This window comes from Crinia signifera, chromosome 9 (assembly GCF_055691185.1).
Source record: "Crinia signifera chromosome 9, ASM5569118v1, whole genome shotgun sequence".
Classification (NCBI taxonomy): domain Eukaryota; kingdom Metazoa; phylum Chordata; class Amphibia; order Anura; family Myobatrachidae; genus Crinia; species Crinia signifera.
Window position 1 is genome coordinate 37,593,751 of NC_139225.1, and position 14,600 is coordinate 37,608,350.

Sequence of the window (14,600 nt, forward strand, 5' to 3'; positions counted from 1 at the left end):
AATATTTTGGCACATGCTGGTCTCCCACAAAATGGCAGGCCTCCAGCTCATCCTGATCCTCTCACACAAGATGTCAATGATCTTCATTCCAGCTCTTTCTAGCACATTATGCTTCTGAAACACAGGATTTCCTCACTAAAATTCTCCTATACACACACATCCCTAAACCTGCCTTCCTCACACAGTAGGGTGCCAGATGATGTCCCGAAAGTCGGAATTCCGACGAAGTACACCGACATCAGGATCCTGACTGAAAAATGTACGTCAGTTAGGATCTCAACTGAAAAGGGCTATTCTCCCTCATGGGGGTCCGTGGCCCCCACAAAGGGGGGAATAGAACCTGTGGCGAGCGCAGCAAGCCTGCAAGGGGCTTCTCTGCACTCGTCCTCCTGTCTGGAGGTACTGGAGGTCGGAAATCCCAACTGCTGGAGCCGCATACCACACCCACACAGGACTCCTCACTATAGGAGTACACCTTCATTACAGACATGAGGGCGGTACTCCTTCCTATAGAGTACCTTTAGATCACAGAGACAGAGTGGCAGGACTCCTCACTATAGAGTACATGTATCACACAGACACGGTGGCAGGACTCCTCACTATAGAGTACACGTATCACACAGACACGGTGGCAGGACTCCTCACTATAGAGTACATGTATCACACAGACACGGTGGCAGGACTCCTCACTATAGAGTACATGTATCACACAGACACGGTGGCAGGACTCCTCACTATAGAGTACATGTATCACGCAGACACGGTGGTAGGACTCCTCACTATAGAGTACATGTATCACGCAGACACAGTGGCAGGATCCCTCACTATAGAGTACACGTATCACACAGACACAGTGGCAGGATCTCTCACTATAGAGTACACGTATCACACAGACACGGTGAAAGGATCTCTCACTATAGAGTACACGTATCACACAGACACGGTGGCAGGACTCCTCACTATACAGTACACGTATCACACAGACACGGTGGCAGGATCTCTCACTATATAGAGTACACGTATCACACAGACACGGTGGCAGGATCTCTCACTATAGAGTACACGTATCACACAGACACGGTGGCAGGACTCCTCACTATAGAGCACACGTATCACACAGACACAGTGGCAGGATCTCTCACTATAGAGTACACGTATCACACAGACATGGTGGCAGGATCTCTCACTATAGAGTACATGTATCACACAGACACGGTGGCAGGATCTCTTACTATAGAGTACACGTATCACACAGACACGGTGGCAGGATCTCTCACTATAGAGTACACGTATCACACATACAAGGTGGCAGGACTCCTCACTATACAGTACACTTATCGGAGACAATAAAATTAGTATCTCTTTCATGTAGAGCCGTGTTGAGGTCACTTACTCTAAAACATCCCGATTAAATTGTTTCTGGCGGTTTCCCAGGAACTCTCCAATCATCTGTCGGCTCAGGCCTTTCCGTTCAAGGATGAAATGTGCTACCCCCACAGGAGTATCGGATAGGAATCCCCTCTCAATTAAATACTGTATCCCCTTTTCTGGTTTCCTGCAGACAAGAGGAAAAAGAGATTGTATTTACTAAACACATGGAACATTTTCATCTTCGAAGCATTCTAAACAGAACACAAGTGTCTTTACACGAAAGGAAACATGGAATTTCACGACAGATAAAAACAACTTGGCCCATATAATATTGCCCTTAGATAGATATAAGATGCATAAATATGAGGTAGATCAATAAATATCAGAGAGATATAGAGATGAGATAGATTTAAAGTAAGTTTATATAGAAAGTAGGCAGATGTAGACTGAAGTAAGGTAGATGTGAGGCAGATAGATCCTGAGAAAATGCTGCCAACAGGTGGGGTGCCTTCGCAATAATGCATGGGGAGAATTTGTTATATAAATTCAAGTAAAAAATATTTAAAAAAAGATTCTATTTCCTATATAAGGTAAACATTACAGATTATTATGATGAATAAAAAGGTTTGCTTGGCCATTTTTACACCTATTCTGACATATTCCCTCGGCACACAAAGAAGGGGTATGCAATCTGGGATCATGGCTGTCGATCCCCGCCGACAGCCGTGATCCTGGCCCGTTTGTGGTCAGATCGACCGCATAACAACAGATGGGATTCAATGTTCCGCCTGCCGATGGGCGCAAAGAGGGCGTGGCCGCGAAAACGGCCGTGGATTGTCGATCTGCGGCCTGGATCACCACAATACACGGCCGTTATCGGCAGAACGGGCCCGACGGCATTATAGTAAGAGTTGTGCAAAAAGATATTTGAGCTACCCACTCTCTCACATTTAGAGGGACAACAACAGTAGGTTCATTTAAAGGAATATATATATATATATATATATATATATATATATATATATATATTTTTATAACTGTTTTTCAAAACACATTAAATATATCTTTGTATTGATGTATACACATCTAAAATTGCTTATACACGAATAAGATATGTATTCATGTCTAAGACGAAATGCGTCGGATATATGAATCCATTAATATGAAATCTTGATAAAGTGTATTGCTATAAGAAATAAAATGCTTTTAATAGAAATAATTGTAAAACTTGGATTGTTTTTATTAAATTGTGATTTTTTTTTATTGTGAACCAGAAGGATAACGCGTGTATGTTAATTAAAAGATCTCAACAAGGGCATAAGAATACCCCTGATCATTTTTAAACACTAGGGTGGTAATTTACTAAGATATGAGTTGTATTTCACATGGGATGTTGCTATGGGCAACCAATCAGATACTATCTATTATCTTCTAGAAGGTGCTACAAAAATGAGAATAAAGGCCCATACACACTTGACGATTTTCAGCTGAAAATCACCCAGTGTGTATACCCCAGAGATTGCCGACTAGCGATGATGCGCGCTCCCGCATCATCGCTAGCGAGGTGGGCAGTCTGCTGGTTTTACCAGCACATCTAGCGATGATGGCTGGTTTTTCAGCCATCATCGCTAGGTGTGTACGGCCGCCGGGCTGAAAGATAAGAGACTTTCAGCCCAGGTGACCGCCCTGCACACTCCCTCCCTCCCCCTGCTCCATACTCACCAGCGCCGCCCCGCTCGTCCGCCCCGCTCCCTCCCTCTAATACTCACCCGGCCCGCTCCAACGCTGTCTGCTCTGGCTCAAACTGCTGCACGGAGAGCAGGCATCTGACAGGACGCCCCGGACATGGCACACATCTGACAGGTCGCCCCACCCCCCCCGGCTGACTGGCCGCTCCCTCCTCCTCCCTGCTGAGTATAGACACAGCCACTGCCCACCAACGTTATGTATTAGCCAGTAATGTATACATTGCTGGCACATGCCAGCAATGTATATATAACTGGCACCCCTGCCCACCAATGTATATTTTGTTTCTACCTATGTGCACGGCAGCAAATGAAATCGCAGCCGTGCAGGTGGGTGGGATTTCACCCTGGCGGTGCGGCATGGGGTGGCGTTTACCCAGGGCTGTGCCACGCACCGCAGCGCCCCAGGCGGGGGAGTGGTGGCCTCGCTGCTCACCGGGGGGAGGGGGGAGAGGTGATGCAGTGGCCGCCACCAAGTCCGGGGGTGGGGGGTGTGAAGAGGCCCCTGCGGGGGCCGAGTCCGAGGGAGGGGGGAGCTTGATGTGGCCGCCAAGTCCGGGGGGAGGGGGGGGGACAGAAATGCACTGAATAAAATGGACCCTGCTCCCACAACTTTGGAATTCAAACCCCGCCTATTATGTAAATAGCCTTATAATGAAAGATTTTCAGCAAAGTCTTTCGCCTCCTGAAAATCTTTTGCTCTTTGGGGAAAATAGCTCAGTGTGTATGCACTACTTTGGTGACAGATATATCTATCAGAGATTTTGGCAAAGTCTTTTGAAATTAAAATCTACAAGTGTGTATGGGCCTTTAGTTTCTAATTGGTTCACTAAGATGTGAAATACAACTCACATCTTAGTAAATTTCCCCCTAGATATGATAAACCCGTACTTAAAAGCGCCTCCCACACAGTGTAGTAATATAACCAGCAGAAATGGACAGATTTTAAAAAACACCCAACCACTACAGGACATGGAAACTGGATGCATAACTTGTACATAATATCATCATCCAGACTGCAGAGAGCTGGAGTCATGGAGTCGGAATGCAAGGCACCCTAACCCTATCATTTTTAAAGATAAATAACCCTGTAAATGTACAAGAGCCTTTTAATTGGACATCTGAACACTGACATAGCAGGAATTTTTCAGTTTTATTATGGTTATTACCTTTTACATGTAATTTAACATGAATGTGCCAATAAGTCCCCTTTATTAAAAACACCAGAGCCACGATTGTTTGCAAGCATTACTAATATTTACACCCCCTCCCCCCCCCCCCCCCCCCTAACACACACACTCCACAATGGAATCTTGAGTGTGCACTCATGGAGGTTGTGGTTACCTGCAGAATTTCACACTGTGGCTCAGGCCTGGGCAACCTGTGGCTCTCCAGCTTTTGCAAAACTCCAAGTCCCAGCATGCCCTGCATCAGTTTTGTTAGTATGGATTGCTAAAGCTGTGGCAGGTCATGCTGGGATGCGTAGTTACACAACAGCTGGAGGGCCAAAGGTTGGCCAGGCTTGCTGTAGCTCAGGCATGTCCAACCTGCGGCCCTACAGCTGTTGTGAAACTACACATCCCAGCATGCCTTGCCATAGTATTGCTATTAGGGAATGCTAAAACTATTGCAAGGCATGCTGGAATGTGTAGTTTCACAATAGCTGGAGGGCTTCAGGTTTCACATGCCTGCTGTAGCTGAACATTTTTATTTTTACTCAATCTTAAGGTACACACAGGGCGATTCATGGCACTGGCGATATCATTAACGGTATTGTTGGTTCCGCCGGTGAATGATATAGCGCTAAACACTGAAAAATACCATAATTGACATCGTTCAGTTAAATCTTCGAGTCCCCTTGCTGAGCATGCAGTTGTTTAAAGAGGTGTCAAATTGAGCTGCATGCATTCACAAAGCAAAGGAGGAGGGGGCGGGGGAAAGAGTTATTAACGATCTGTGGGAATGCGCATTGTTTGCCCCCACCCACATACTGGGCAATCATTTAAACTATATTGCTCAGAAGGGCCAAAATATCGTTTAAAAAAAATCACCCAGTGTGTACGCACCTTTAAACTCATCATTACCAACTACAACTTTTAAACATGCCAACCAGCAACTACCTGGCATTTTGAGAGCCAATTCATTTTTGCCGGGTGCAGTCTGACCCCCCTTTTACACAAGCAGCAAAGTACACGGGTATTTCCTTCAGTGGAAAAGGGTCAACCCGGTAACTTGCTGCTCAGTGTAAAAGGGGTTAAAGATTTCCTAAATCCAGTCCTCAGAGACCCCTAGCAGTGCATGTATTGCAGATCTCCTAATTGGTGGTAGACAGGCTGACACATTTTAAAAGATCCACAGGCAGCATATCAATTTACTTGTGAGGACTGGGAAACAATTAACTAAAAACTGTAGCTCTGTCTAAATAGCTGCAAACATAAACTCGCATAAAGCAGAGTACACACCGACCGATATATAGAGGATGTTCAAGCGAGCAGCCAATATATCACGGGCGCGCCAGCGGGCATAGACTAGTAATATGTGTGGGTTTCCCCCTCTCAAGAAAAAAACCCTCTATTCTTTCTGTTTATAGACTAGTAATATGTCCGTGGATATGTGTATGGGCAGACAGCCACCCTCCCCTGCTGTAGAGTGTGCCGGCGCAACTGAGCGGGCACACGTTAATCTGGCTTGACACACTGAGCCAACAATTGGTAAGAGTGCATGCACTAACCGACTACCAAATAGGCCGGAGGATCCGGTAGACGGCTGTACTTTCATCCTAGTGTACACCCAGCATAATAAAAAACCACCATGTTTTCATATTGTGCACCAACAATGGAAGGATCACCATGTAATTATTCATTTCATTTTTTGGCATGTGCTACCTTGACACTGGACTAATGCAGTATCCCTAAAACTTACAAAGCACAGAGCAACAGCTACAGATTCCCCAACGGGTTGAAGTATCTGTCATTTAGATATGGCTTTAAATGGAAATATTTGTTTTATACACCACATTCCTAAAGTATGCATGTACAGATCTTTCCACAAGAAAACAACTCAGGGAAACAGCTGAAATCCACTAGTAATGTGCTGGTGCTAAATCTACCCCATCTCATATAAGATGTTCCTGTACTACAGCTTCCTGTATTGCAGCAGGGGTGGCCCAACCTGTCCTAAAGATCTACCATCAGTTCATGTGTCTCATGCCACCTGTGGATCTGTAGTAGGAATGAATGCCGCATGTTTGATCATGTGATCGTTAGTAATCACTACAGCGGTGCAGCAGCTAGGTGATTTGGAAAACGTGGACCAGTGTGGTTCCAGATCTCAGATGAAGAAGTGCGCCTATATCATAGAACAGTGCTTGGATCTGCAAAAGAACATGGCTCTTATTGTTGTATTGGTGGGAACTACATTCAAGTGAACAGGAGTACGACAAGAGCTCATATTATTGGTTGCTGTGATTCATATTTATATTTCCAACATGATTTGTTGAAGAATTATAACCCTCTTGAAACTGATTTAAAGCCTGAAATATAATATATTTTTGGGGGCAAATGCTTCAAAATACAGGGTTTTCGGGAAAAAATAATAATTTAATTGAATGATGAGTAACAGAAGTAGAGGAAATGCTTCAGTGCTAGGACAGCTAGGCCCATGATAAAGGTGCTGTCCTAGCACCGAAACAGCTGTTGGTGACTATTTTGGGTGGGAGCACTGCTGGTTTTCATGTCCACTTTGGATGAGTACTATTTCCGGTGCCTCCCCCTGATTATGCTACTTCTTACTATTGCACATATATATGCCTTGCCTGGAAGTCCGCCAAAATAGTCAACGCTGCTGTCTTACAGATCATCCACACTATGCATTATGTAGCAAACAGAGGTGACAAGTCACACAAGTATGCTGGATTACATAAAAGATCCCTTCAGCGGGAACAAGGATACACTTCTGATGATTCATTTCCAGATTCCACACAAGCACACAAATGCAGAAAACAAAAACACAATTTCAGGGCATGTGTTTAGCCCTAGAACAAAGGACTGAAATTCCTTGGCTAAAAGTAGGATGTGCGTTAAGTGGGTCAGGAAACATTTAGGGAAATTCTGACACGTGCTCAACTTCTAAAGATCACCACTCGCGCAAACAGAGTGGAGGCAGCCATTTTGTCACCTCACTAGGAACTACTGATGTCACGGAGGTGCTGGTTCTTACTGAAGAAATGGCCTTCATTCCTCCACAATATGACTGTCGCAGTGTGGGAAGTACATATGTGCTCTCGTGTCTAATTCACCTCTCACACATTACTGGCATTCTAACCTACAAGATGGATGCTGCACTGTGAGGAATATGTGCTCTCTCATGTCTAGCACAATTCTCACACATTATTGGTAGTCTAACCTACAAGATGGCTGCCGCACTGTGAAGAACGTGTGCTTTCATATCTAGCTCACTTCTCTTACATTACTGACAGTCTAGCCTACAAGATGGCTGCTGCACTGTGAGGAACATGTGCGCTCTCATGCCTAGCTCACTTCTCTTACATTACTGACAATCTAGCCTACAAGATGGCTGCTGCACTGTGAGGAACATGTGCGCTCTCATGCCTAGCTCAGTTCTCTAACATTACTGACAATCTAGCCTACAAGATGGCTGCCGCACTGTGACTAACATGTGCGCTCTCATGTATACAGTAGCCCCATTCGCACACATCACTTGCAGTCTAACCTACAAGATGGCTGCCGCACTGTGAGGAACATGTGCGCTCTCATGTCTAGCTCACTTCTCTTACATTACTGAAAATCTAGCCTACAAGATGGCTGCTGCACTGTGGAGAACATGTGTGCTCCCATATCTAGCTCACTTCCTTTATAGATGTGCATAAACGTCAAGGTCAGTCTGACTCAGCATCCTAAAACCACAGCAATGAATCCCTATATTCTTTCTTTTTCTCTATCTACCTCTCCTTTACTATATCCTCCCCTCGTTTCTTTCTTCTCTTTCATCTCGTGATTTTATTTATGTTATTTTATTTTATGTTATTCCTGACACAAAAGTAATGTTGTAATCAAGATACTACATGCCAGTGTTTATATTCTATTCCATTCTGTCTCTTTTATGACTAAAAATTCAGTTTGCGCAAAAAAAAACCCCAAAAGTAAAGGCCAGGAAAGTAAAGTTGCTTTGTACATGTATGTATCTATGTATGTATGCATGTCTGTCTCTCTATATTATGCCCCAGTCAGCTCCTGCTTCTACAGCAGCTACGGGCATTCAATGAAAAAGAGCTGGCACTGTAAATGATTCTAGAAATGTTCTAGTGTTAAAGGAGTCTGAGCAGAAAGTAGAGCGATGAGAAATGTTATGAGCCATCGCTGCAATGTATAGCCCTGGTAACAAACCTGACAGGACTGATGTTCCTGTTGCAATGATAAACGGAAAACCATTGCAATGCCTACAGTGGCCAATCATATGCTCCCTGATATTATACTAGGGCAGTTCAGAAAAATAATCCTAACTTACGATTGGCTGCTTTGTGTGTAGGGTACTCTCACAATATGGCAACAGTGGTATCTTCTATGACTCAATTCCAACCAAACTTATAAACTAGTAATTGGCGGGACAATAACCTGGGTCGTGTTACCAGGAGCAAAACCAGGAAGGACCTTGATAATAATGCAGTATAAATGAGCAATCTGGTCATGCTAAAAGAACAGGGAAAGCTGGCTCATCAGCGCTTGGGGAATGTCATCTCCAAGAGCTGCAAGAAAGAAGACTCACCGGTAGGCTTGAACCAGTGTTAAACCTCCTTTCAGTGATCCAATCAACAGATCATGGCAGAGATCAAGGCATCCAAGCTCAGTCTAGGTGCGAGGGCAAGGAATATTAGGTGTAGTGGCCCGTCTCATTGGGGTGTACAGATAGGTCCTCATACATCTTTTCTGCAGTTAACGGAGCCAAGCTCATCCCTTCCAGTAGTTCTAGAAATCATATCACAATTTGGGCTTCTTTTGGGATGTAAGATCAATATTACCAAGTCAGAATTGATGCCACTGGGTCCAAGTACCTTATACCTGACACAATTACAAGATATACGAATATCTCCACCCATCTCAAATATCGATTTATGCATTAGACTGTGCCTGTTGTGTATCTTACTCTCCAGGTGCAAATCTAAAATACCTAATACCTTTTAGCTAGTATCTTACCTTCCATACCTAGCATTGTAGGCTATTACTAAGAAATTAAACAGAGACCTGAGATACTGGAAAAGGATTCCTCTTTGGCATAACCCCTTGTTCCTGCCTGGACTGGAGAATTACTCAAACCAAAAGGCATACATGCACAACCGCTACAGTCTTTGACCCAGTCCACAGACTACTCCAATTGACTTCTCTTCAAGAAAGATTTGGCATACGCACCACTGCCAATGTCATCGAGCCAGGCAGTGGACTACTCTCTTTTATGGCTCTTCAAGAAAAGTGTGGTCTGATTTCTATTACGCCTATTTTCAGACAATACATTTTGTAGAAATGTGTTTATTCCTGGGACTTCAGATTTCCTCATGTCTCTGCTGTCCATAGTTGAAGAAAAAAAACAAAAAACACTTCTAGGACAAGATACTTATATTAACCGCTTCTCAAACCTCACTCTAAGGAAATAGGGACATCCATATTATTGTTATGGCAAAAAGATATTCCTATGTTACCAAGTAACTAGGGTACTTGTGTAGTTTCACGGCGCCAGATATATCGGATGCGATATCGGCCGATATATCGTTGCAATCCAAAGTGATTTTGGTACTTGTTACCTAGGACGGCGCCCATCGCGGGCATCGCATGTACATCGCATGCCATTATAATGGCATGCGATGTGACCGATGCCCGCGATTTCACATAGAAATGAATGGTAAAAGGTAAATCGCGTCTGTCCCATCGCATGTGGCCAAAATAACGCATGCGATGCGACCGACGCGATTTACATAGGGAACAATGTTAAATGGCCCAATTGACCCGATTTCACATAGGGAACAATGTTAAATGGCCCACAGACCCCAAATAGCCACCCTGAAGTGTGAAATGGCCCCCCCAATTGTTAACGCCACCCCACGATCAACGTCAACCCGAAGCGTGGTGAGCGCAGCGAGCCCGCGAGGGGGCGGTGGTACGCGTCCTCCGACCTTTTCATACCCCCACTATCCACGTTGGCGTGGAGTTGAGAATAGAAAGTGTGGCGAGCGCAGCGAGCCACCGAGCCTGAAGCGTGGCGAGCGCAGCAAGCCCCGCGAGGGGACGCGGATACCTGTGAAGCCCGCGAGGGGACGCGGATACCTGTGAAGGTATCCGCGTCCGCTTGCCACGCTTCGGGCTCAGTGGCTCGCTGCGCTCGCCACACTTTCTATTCTCAACTCCACGCCGACGTGGATAGTGGGGGTATGAAAAGGTCGGAGGATGCGTACCGCCGCCCCTTGCGGACTCGCTACGCTCGCCACGCTTCGGGTTGACGTTGATCGTGGGGTGGCGTTAACAATTGGGGGGGCCATTTCACACTTCAGGGTGGCTATTTGGGGTCTGTGGGCCATTTAACATTGTTCCCTATGTGAAATCGGGTCAATTGGGCCATTTAACATTGTTCCCTATGTAAAATCACGGTAATCGCGTCGGTCGCATCGCATTGCGATTTTTTGGCCGCATGCAATGCGACAACGCGATTTTTTACCTTGTGATGCCTAGGATCAAAATCGTGGGCGCCGTTCTAGGTAACAAGTACCGTGATTTTTTACCTGTTCATAACCCCACTATCCACTACGCATGGAGTTGATTTTATATAGTGTGGCGAGCGTAGCAAGCCCCGCGAGGGGACGCGGTTTACTGCGCTCGCCACACTATATAAAATCAACTCCATGCGTAGTGGATAGTGGGGTTATGAACAGGTATACCGATATCGCATCCGATATATATCGGGCGCCTTGAAACTACACAAGTACCATAACTAGTTACCAACTACACCCACTTTGACACCACAACACACATTCCACAACCTGGTCCCTTACAAGAAATTCTTATTACATAGAGCGTATATCTTTTATAATATATGGTTTCCTATACCAAGTCTCCCAGGACCCACTGGCTTTATTGATTGCAGACTTCCAAAATTGGAATTTGGACTCTACAGGACAAGTGTTTTTCTCATTCTACTAGTTACTGCTGCCAAAAAAGTCATAATATATCTTTGGATAACTCATGTACCCTCTAAATTAGAAGATCCTATTATTAAAATGTTATATTTTAATACTCATCTTTAACATATATTGAAAAGGGAGTAATTAGACTTTATCGAAATGTTGCCTGATAATATACAAATAGAAATAAGGAAAATATTTGAATACACAGAATGGCATCTTCTTCAAAAACGTTGAGAAACCACTGCCCATAATCTCAGACTGTGATCTGGCAGAAAATCTATACATTTGTGTTTTAAATGTACTTACAATTATTATTATTATTATGGATCATTAGGTCACCAGCAAATAGGTCGACATGACTAAAGGTCGACATGGGTGAGGTCAACAGGGTCATTAAGTCGACATGGGTAAGGTCAACATTGAAAAAGTCAACATGGCTGTTTTTTTTTTACCCGAATGTCGACACAGTCAACATAAACACTAAAACGTAGCACCACGTCCCCTCGCATGGCTTGGCACACTATTTTATGCTCCCACCATGCCCTAGTGCAGGACAGGCCAACCTGTGGCTCTCCAGATGTTGTGAAACTACAAATCCCAGCATGCCTTGCCACAGTTTTAACACTCCCTTATAGCAAAACTGTGGCAAGGCATGATGGGATTTGTAGTTTGACAACATCTGGAGAGCCACAGGTTGGCGAGGCCTGCCCTAGTGGATGGCAGGGCATGAAATACCGCCTGTCGGCACATGTCATGTCGACATGGACACCGAAAAGTACCGCTGCGTTTGCCATGCTTCGGGCACGGTGCCTCACTACACTCAGCGTCTACATGTCGACCTTTAGACCCTGTCGACCTATTGTGTGCCGACCTTTAAACCCTGTCCACCTTTTGACTGTCTACCTTTTGACCCCCCTGTAGACCTTGTGACTGCCTACCATTAGTGGTCGACCATATGACTGTCTATCATGAGTCAGTCTATGATCAGTCTGGATACCGAGGAGGTTGAATGCTGGATAAATCTAGTTAGATCACCAGTCAGGGACAATGTTCTCAGCGGGGAACACTGGGCCTGACAGAGGCCCTTATTCTGGTCTGTGCGGCCGGAGCCGCATACGTTGCTCCGGCCGCACAAACCAAACCCCGCCCACGATACGGATCGCCACGGCCGTCCGTACACGGACGGCTGGCGATCCGCAAGAAAATGGTGGGGCGTACGCCTCCACCATGGAGGGAGCTGCCCCCTGCATTCGATGGTCGGCGACCATCGAAGGCAGGGCCGCACGCCCCACCAGGTCCCGCAAGCTGAGACCACACGGACAATCGTCCGTGTGGTAGCTTGTATGGGGGCTGAGAGCTGACATCCGGCGACGTCAGCTTCCCGCCCCCATCACTGGCGTCATACCCTCATTAGCATGCATACGCCCCGCGTTTGCATGGGAACGCCCATGAAACGCGGGGCGTATGCATAGGGAAATGAGGGTATGAAGCCCCTCACGCCCCTATACGCCCCCTTTGCGGCGGACGAACTACGTCTGCGGCGAATTGGGCTGCACATGCGCAGATTGACCTCTGCGCATGTGCAGACTGAAAACATCGGCGGTACGGCCGCACGCGGGCCGTACCGCACGATTCAGAATAAGGGCCAGATTGCTCAGCACACATCACTGGCATATCGCTGTGTGCTGATCGATCTTGCTGATCCTTCTGAGCCCCTTTAGTCCATCAAGATCAACCTAAATGTTACAACGCAATTCATGGTTATTTATATCCCTGGATACTTTTTTTTTTTGCAAAAAATGGTCTAACCCTTTTTTAAATATGACTATTGAGTCTGCCATCACAACATATTCCGGTAGAGTATTCTGTATACTGAGTATTCTGTAGATTATACTGAAAGAATGGGTGCCGGACGACTCGCGGACAGTCAGGATTCCTACAGTCATTACGCCGATGTCGGAATCCTGACTGCTACCGCGTGGGAGTCCGCGACCCCCATAGAGTGAGAATAAAATAGGTGGCGAGTGCAGCGAGGTGAGCGCAGCGAGCCCGCAATGGTATTTGTTGCGCTGCCCCCGCTGTGCAGTAGGGATTCTGACGTCGGGCTAATGACTGTCGGAATCCTGACTGTCGGAATCCCGACTGTCGGTGTGTTATTCCACACCCTTAAAAAATCCCTTCCTATAAAGAGTATGGAACTTCCTGTCCTCTAATCTTAGAGGGTGTCCATGTGTCCTTTATTTATTATTAACAGTTTCTTATATAGCGCATACAGATTCCGCAGCGCTTTACAGAGAATATTTGAACATTCACATCAGCCCCTGCCCCAGTGGAGCTTACAATCTATATTCCCTACCACATGTATACACATCTAGGGTTAATTTTGTTAGGAGCCAAATAACCTACCAGTATATTTTGGGATTGTGGGAGGTGACCGGAGTACCCGGCGGAAACCCACGCAAGTACGGGGAGAATATACAAACTCCGCACAGTTACAGCCATGGTGGGGATCAAACCCATGAAACACCATCGGTATTGCCATTACACATCCGTACTGTGGCCCTTATTTTGGCAAATTCCTTCTCAAATGGACAAAACCATGTGTACTGCAGGTGGGGCAGAGAGAATTAGATTTGGGTGGGGTTTTACTACAGTGAGATCTATATTGCAGTATAAAAATAAAGCAGTCAGTATTTTCCCTGCACAGAAACAAAATAACTCACCCAAATCTAATTCTATCTGCACATGTTACATCTGCCCCCCCTACAGTGCACATGGTTTTGTCCATTTGAGAAGGAATTTGCCTCTGATAGTGAACCAGAATAAGGGCCTGTGTCCTGTGCACAATCCTCATATAAAACACATTGCACACTTCATGCTTCAGTTTTGAGGAGTGAATAACCATAATCGTTAAAAATTAATGTCTCAAGCTGTTTAACACACAAAGGAAATGACCTGTAACTGTCGCAAAGGACGCCTTGCAATGATAATCTATGCTGGCCATTGAAGTTATGATAGGACTGGACAGAACTGGATGCGTGAGCAACTCAATGACAATGAACTCATTCGCTCACACTTACACAGATCTTATTACCCACACAGTCATTGCTGCAGTGTGGATTTGCATACTGTATAATATGCAGACCACCTGACCTAATGGGTTGGAAACACAAAATATACATGATGAACTGCTGTAACCCATAACACTAAATCAGGCAGTGCAACGAAATAGGTCATTGGATTCTATTTTGCGGTAAACCAGCCCGCAGGATATCACCAGTAGTAACCAGTAAAGT

The 14,600-nt window shown here is 45.4% G+C and overlaps 1 protein-coding gene across 8 annotated transcripts in view; it reads right to left on the bottom strand.

Annotated features, from left to right (window-relative positions):
- The window catches only part of IQSEC2 (IQ motif and Sec7 domain ArfGEF 2), a 188,653-nt gene that overhangs the window by 17,188 nt on the left and 156,865 nt on the right, over nucleotides 1-14,600 (bottom strand). For all 8 annotated transcript variants that reach the window (XM_083158839.1, XM_083158841.1, XM_083158840.1 and 5 more), the window contains one exon: nucleotides 1,394-1,555. In XM_083158839.1, the coding sequence (XP_083014965.1) occupies nucleotides 1,394-1,555 (162 nt within the window). The remainder of the gene's footprint in view (nucleotides 1-1,393; nucleotides 1,556-14,600) is intronic.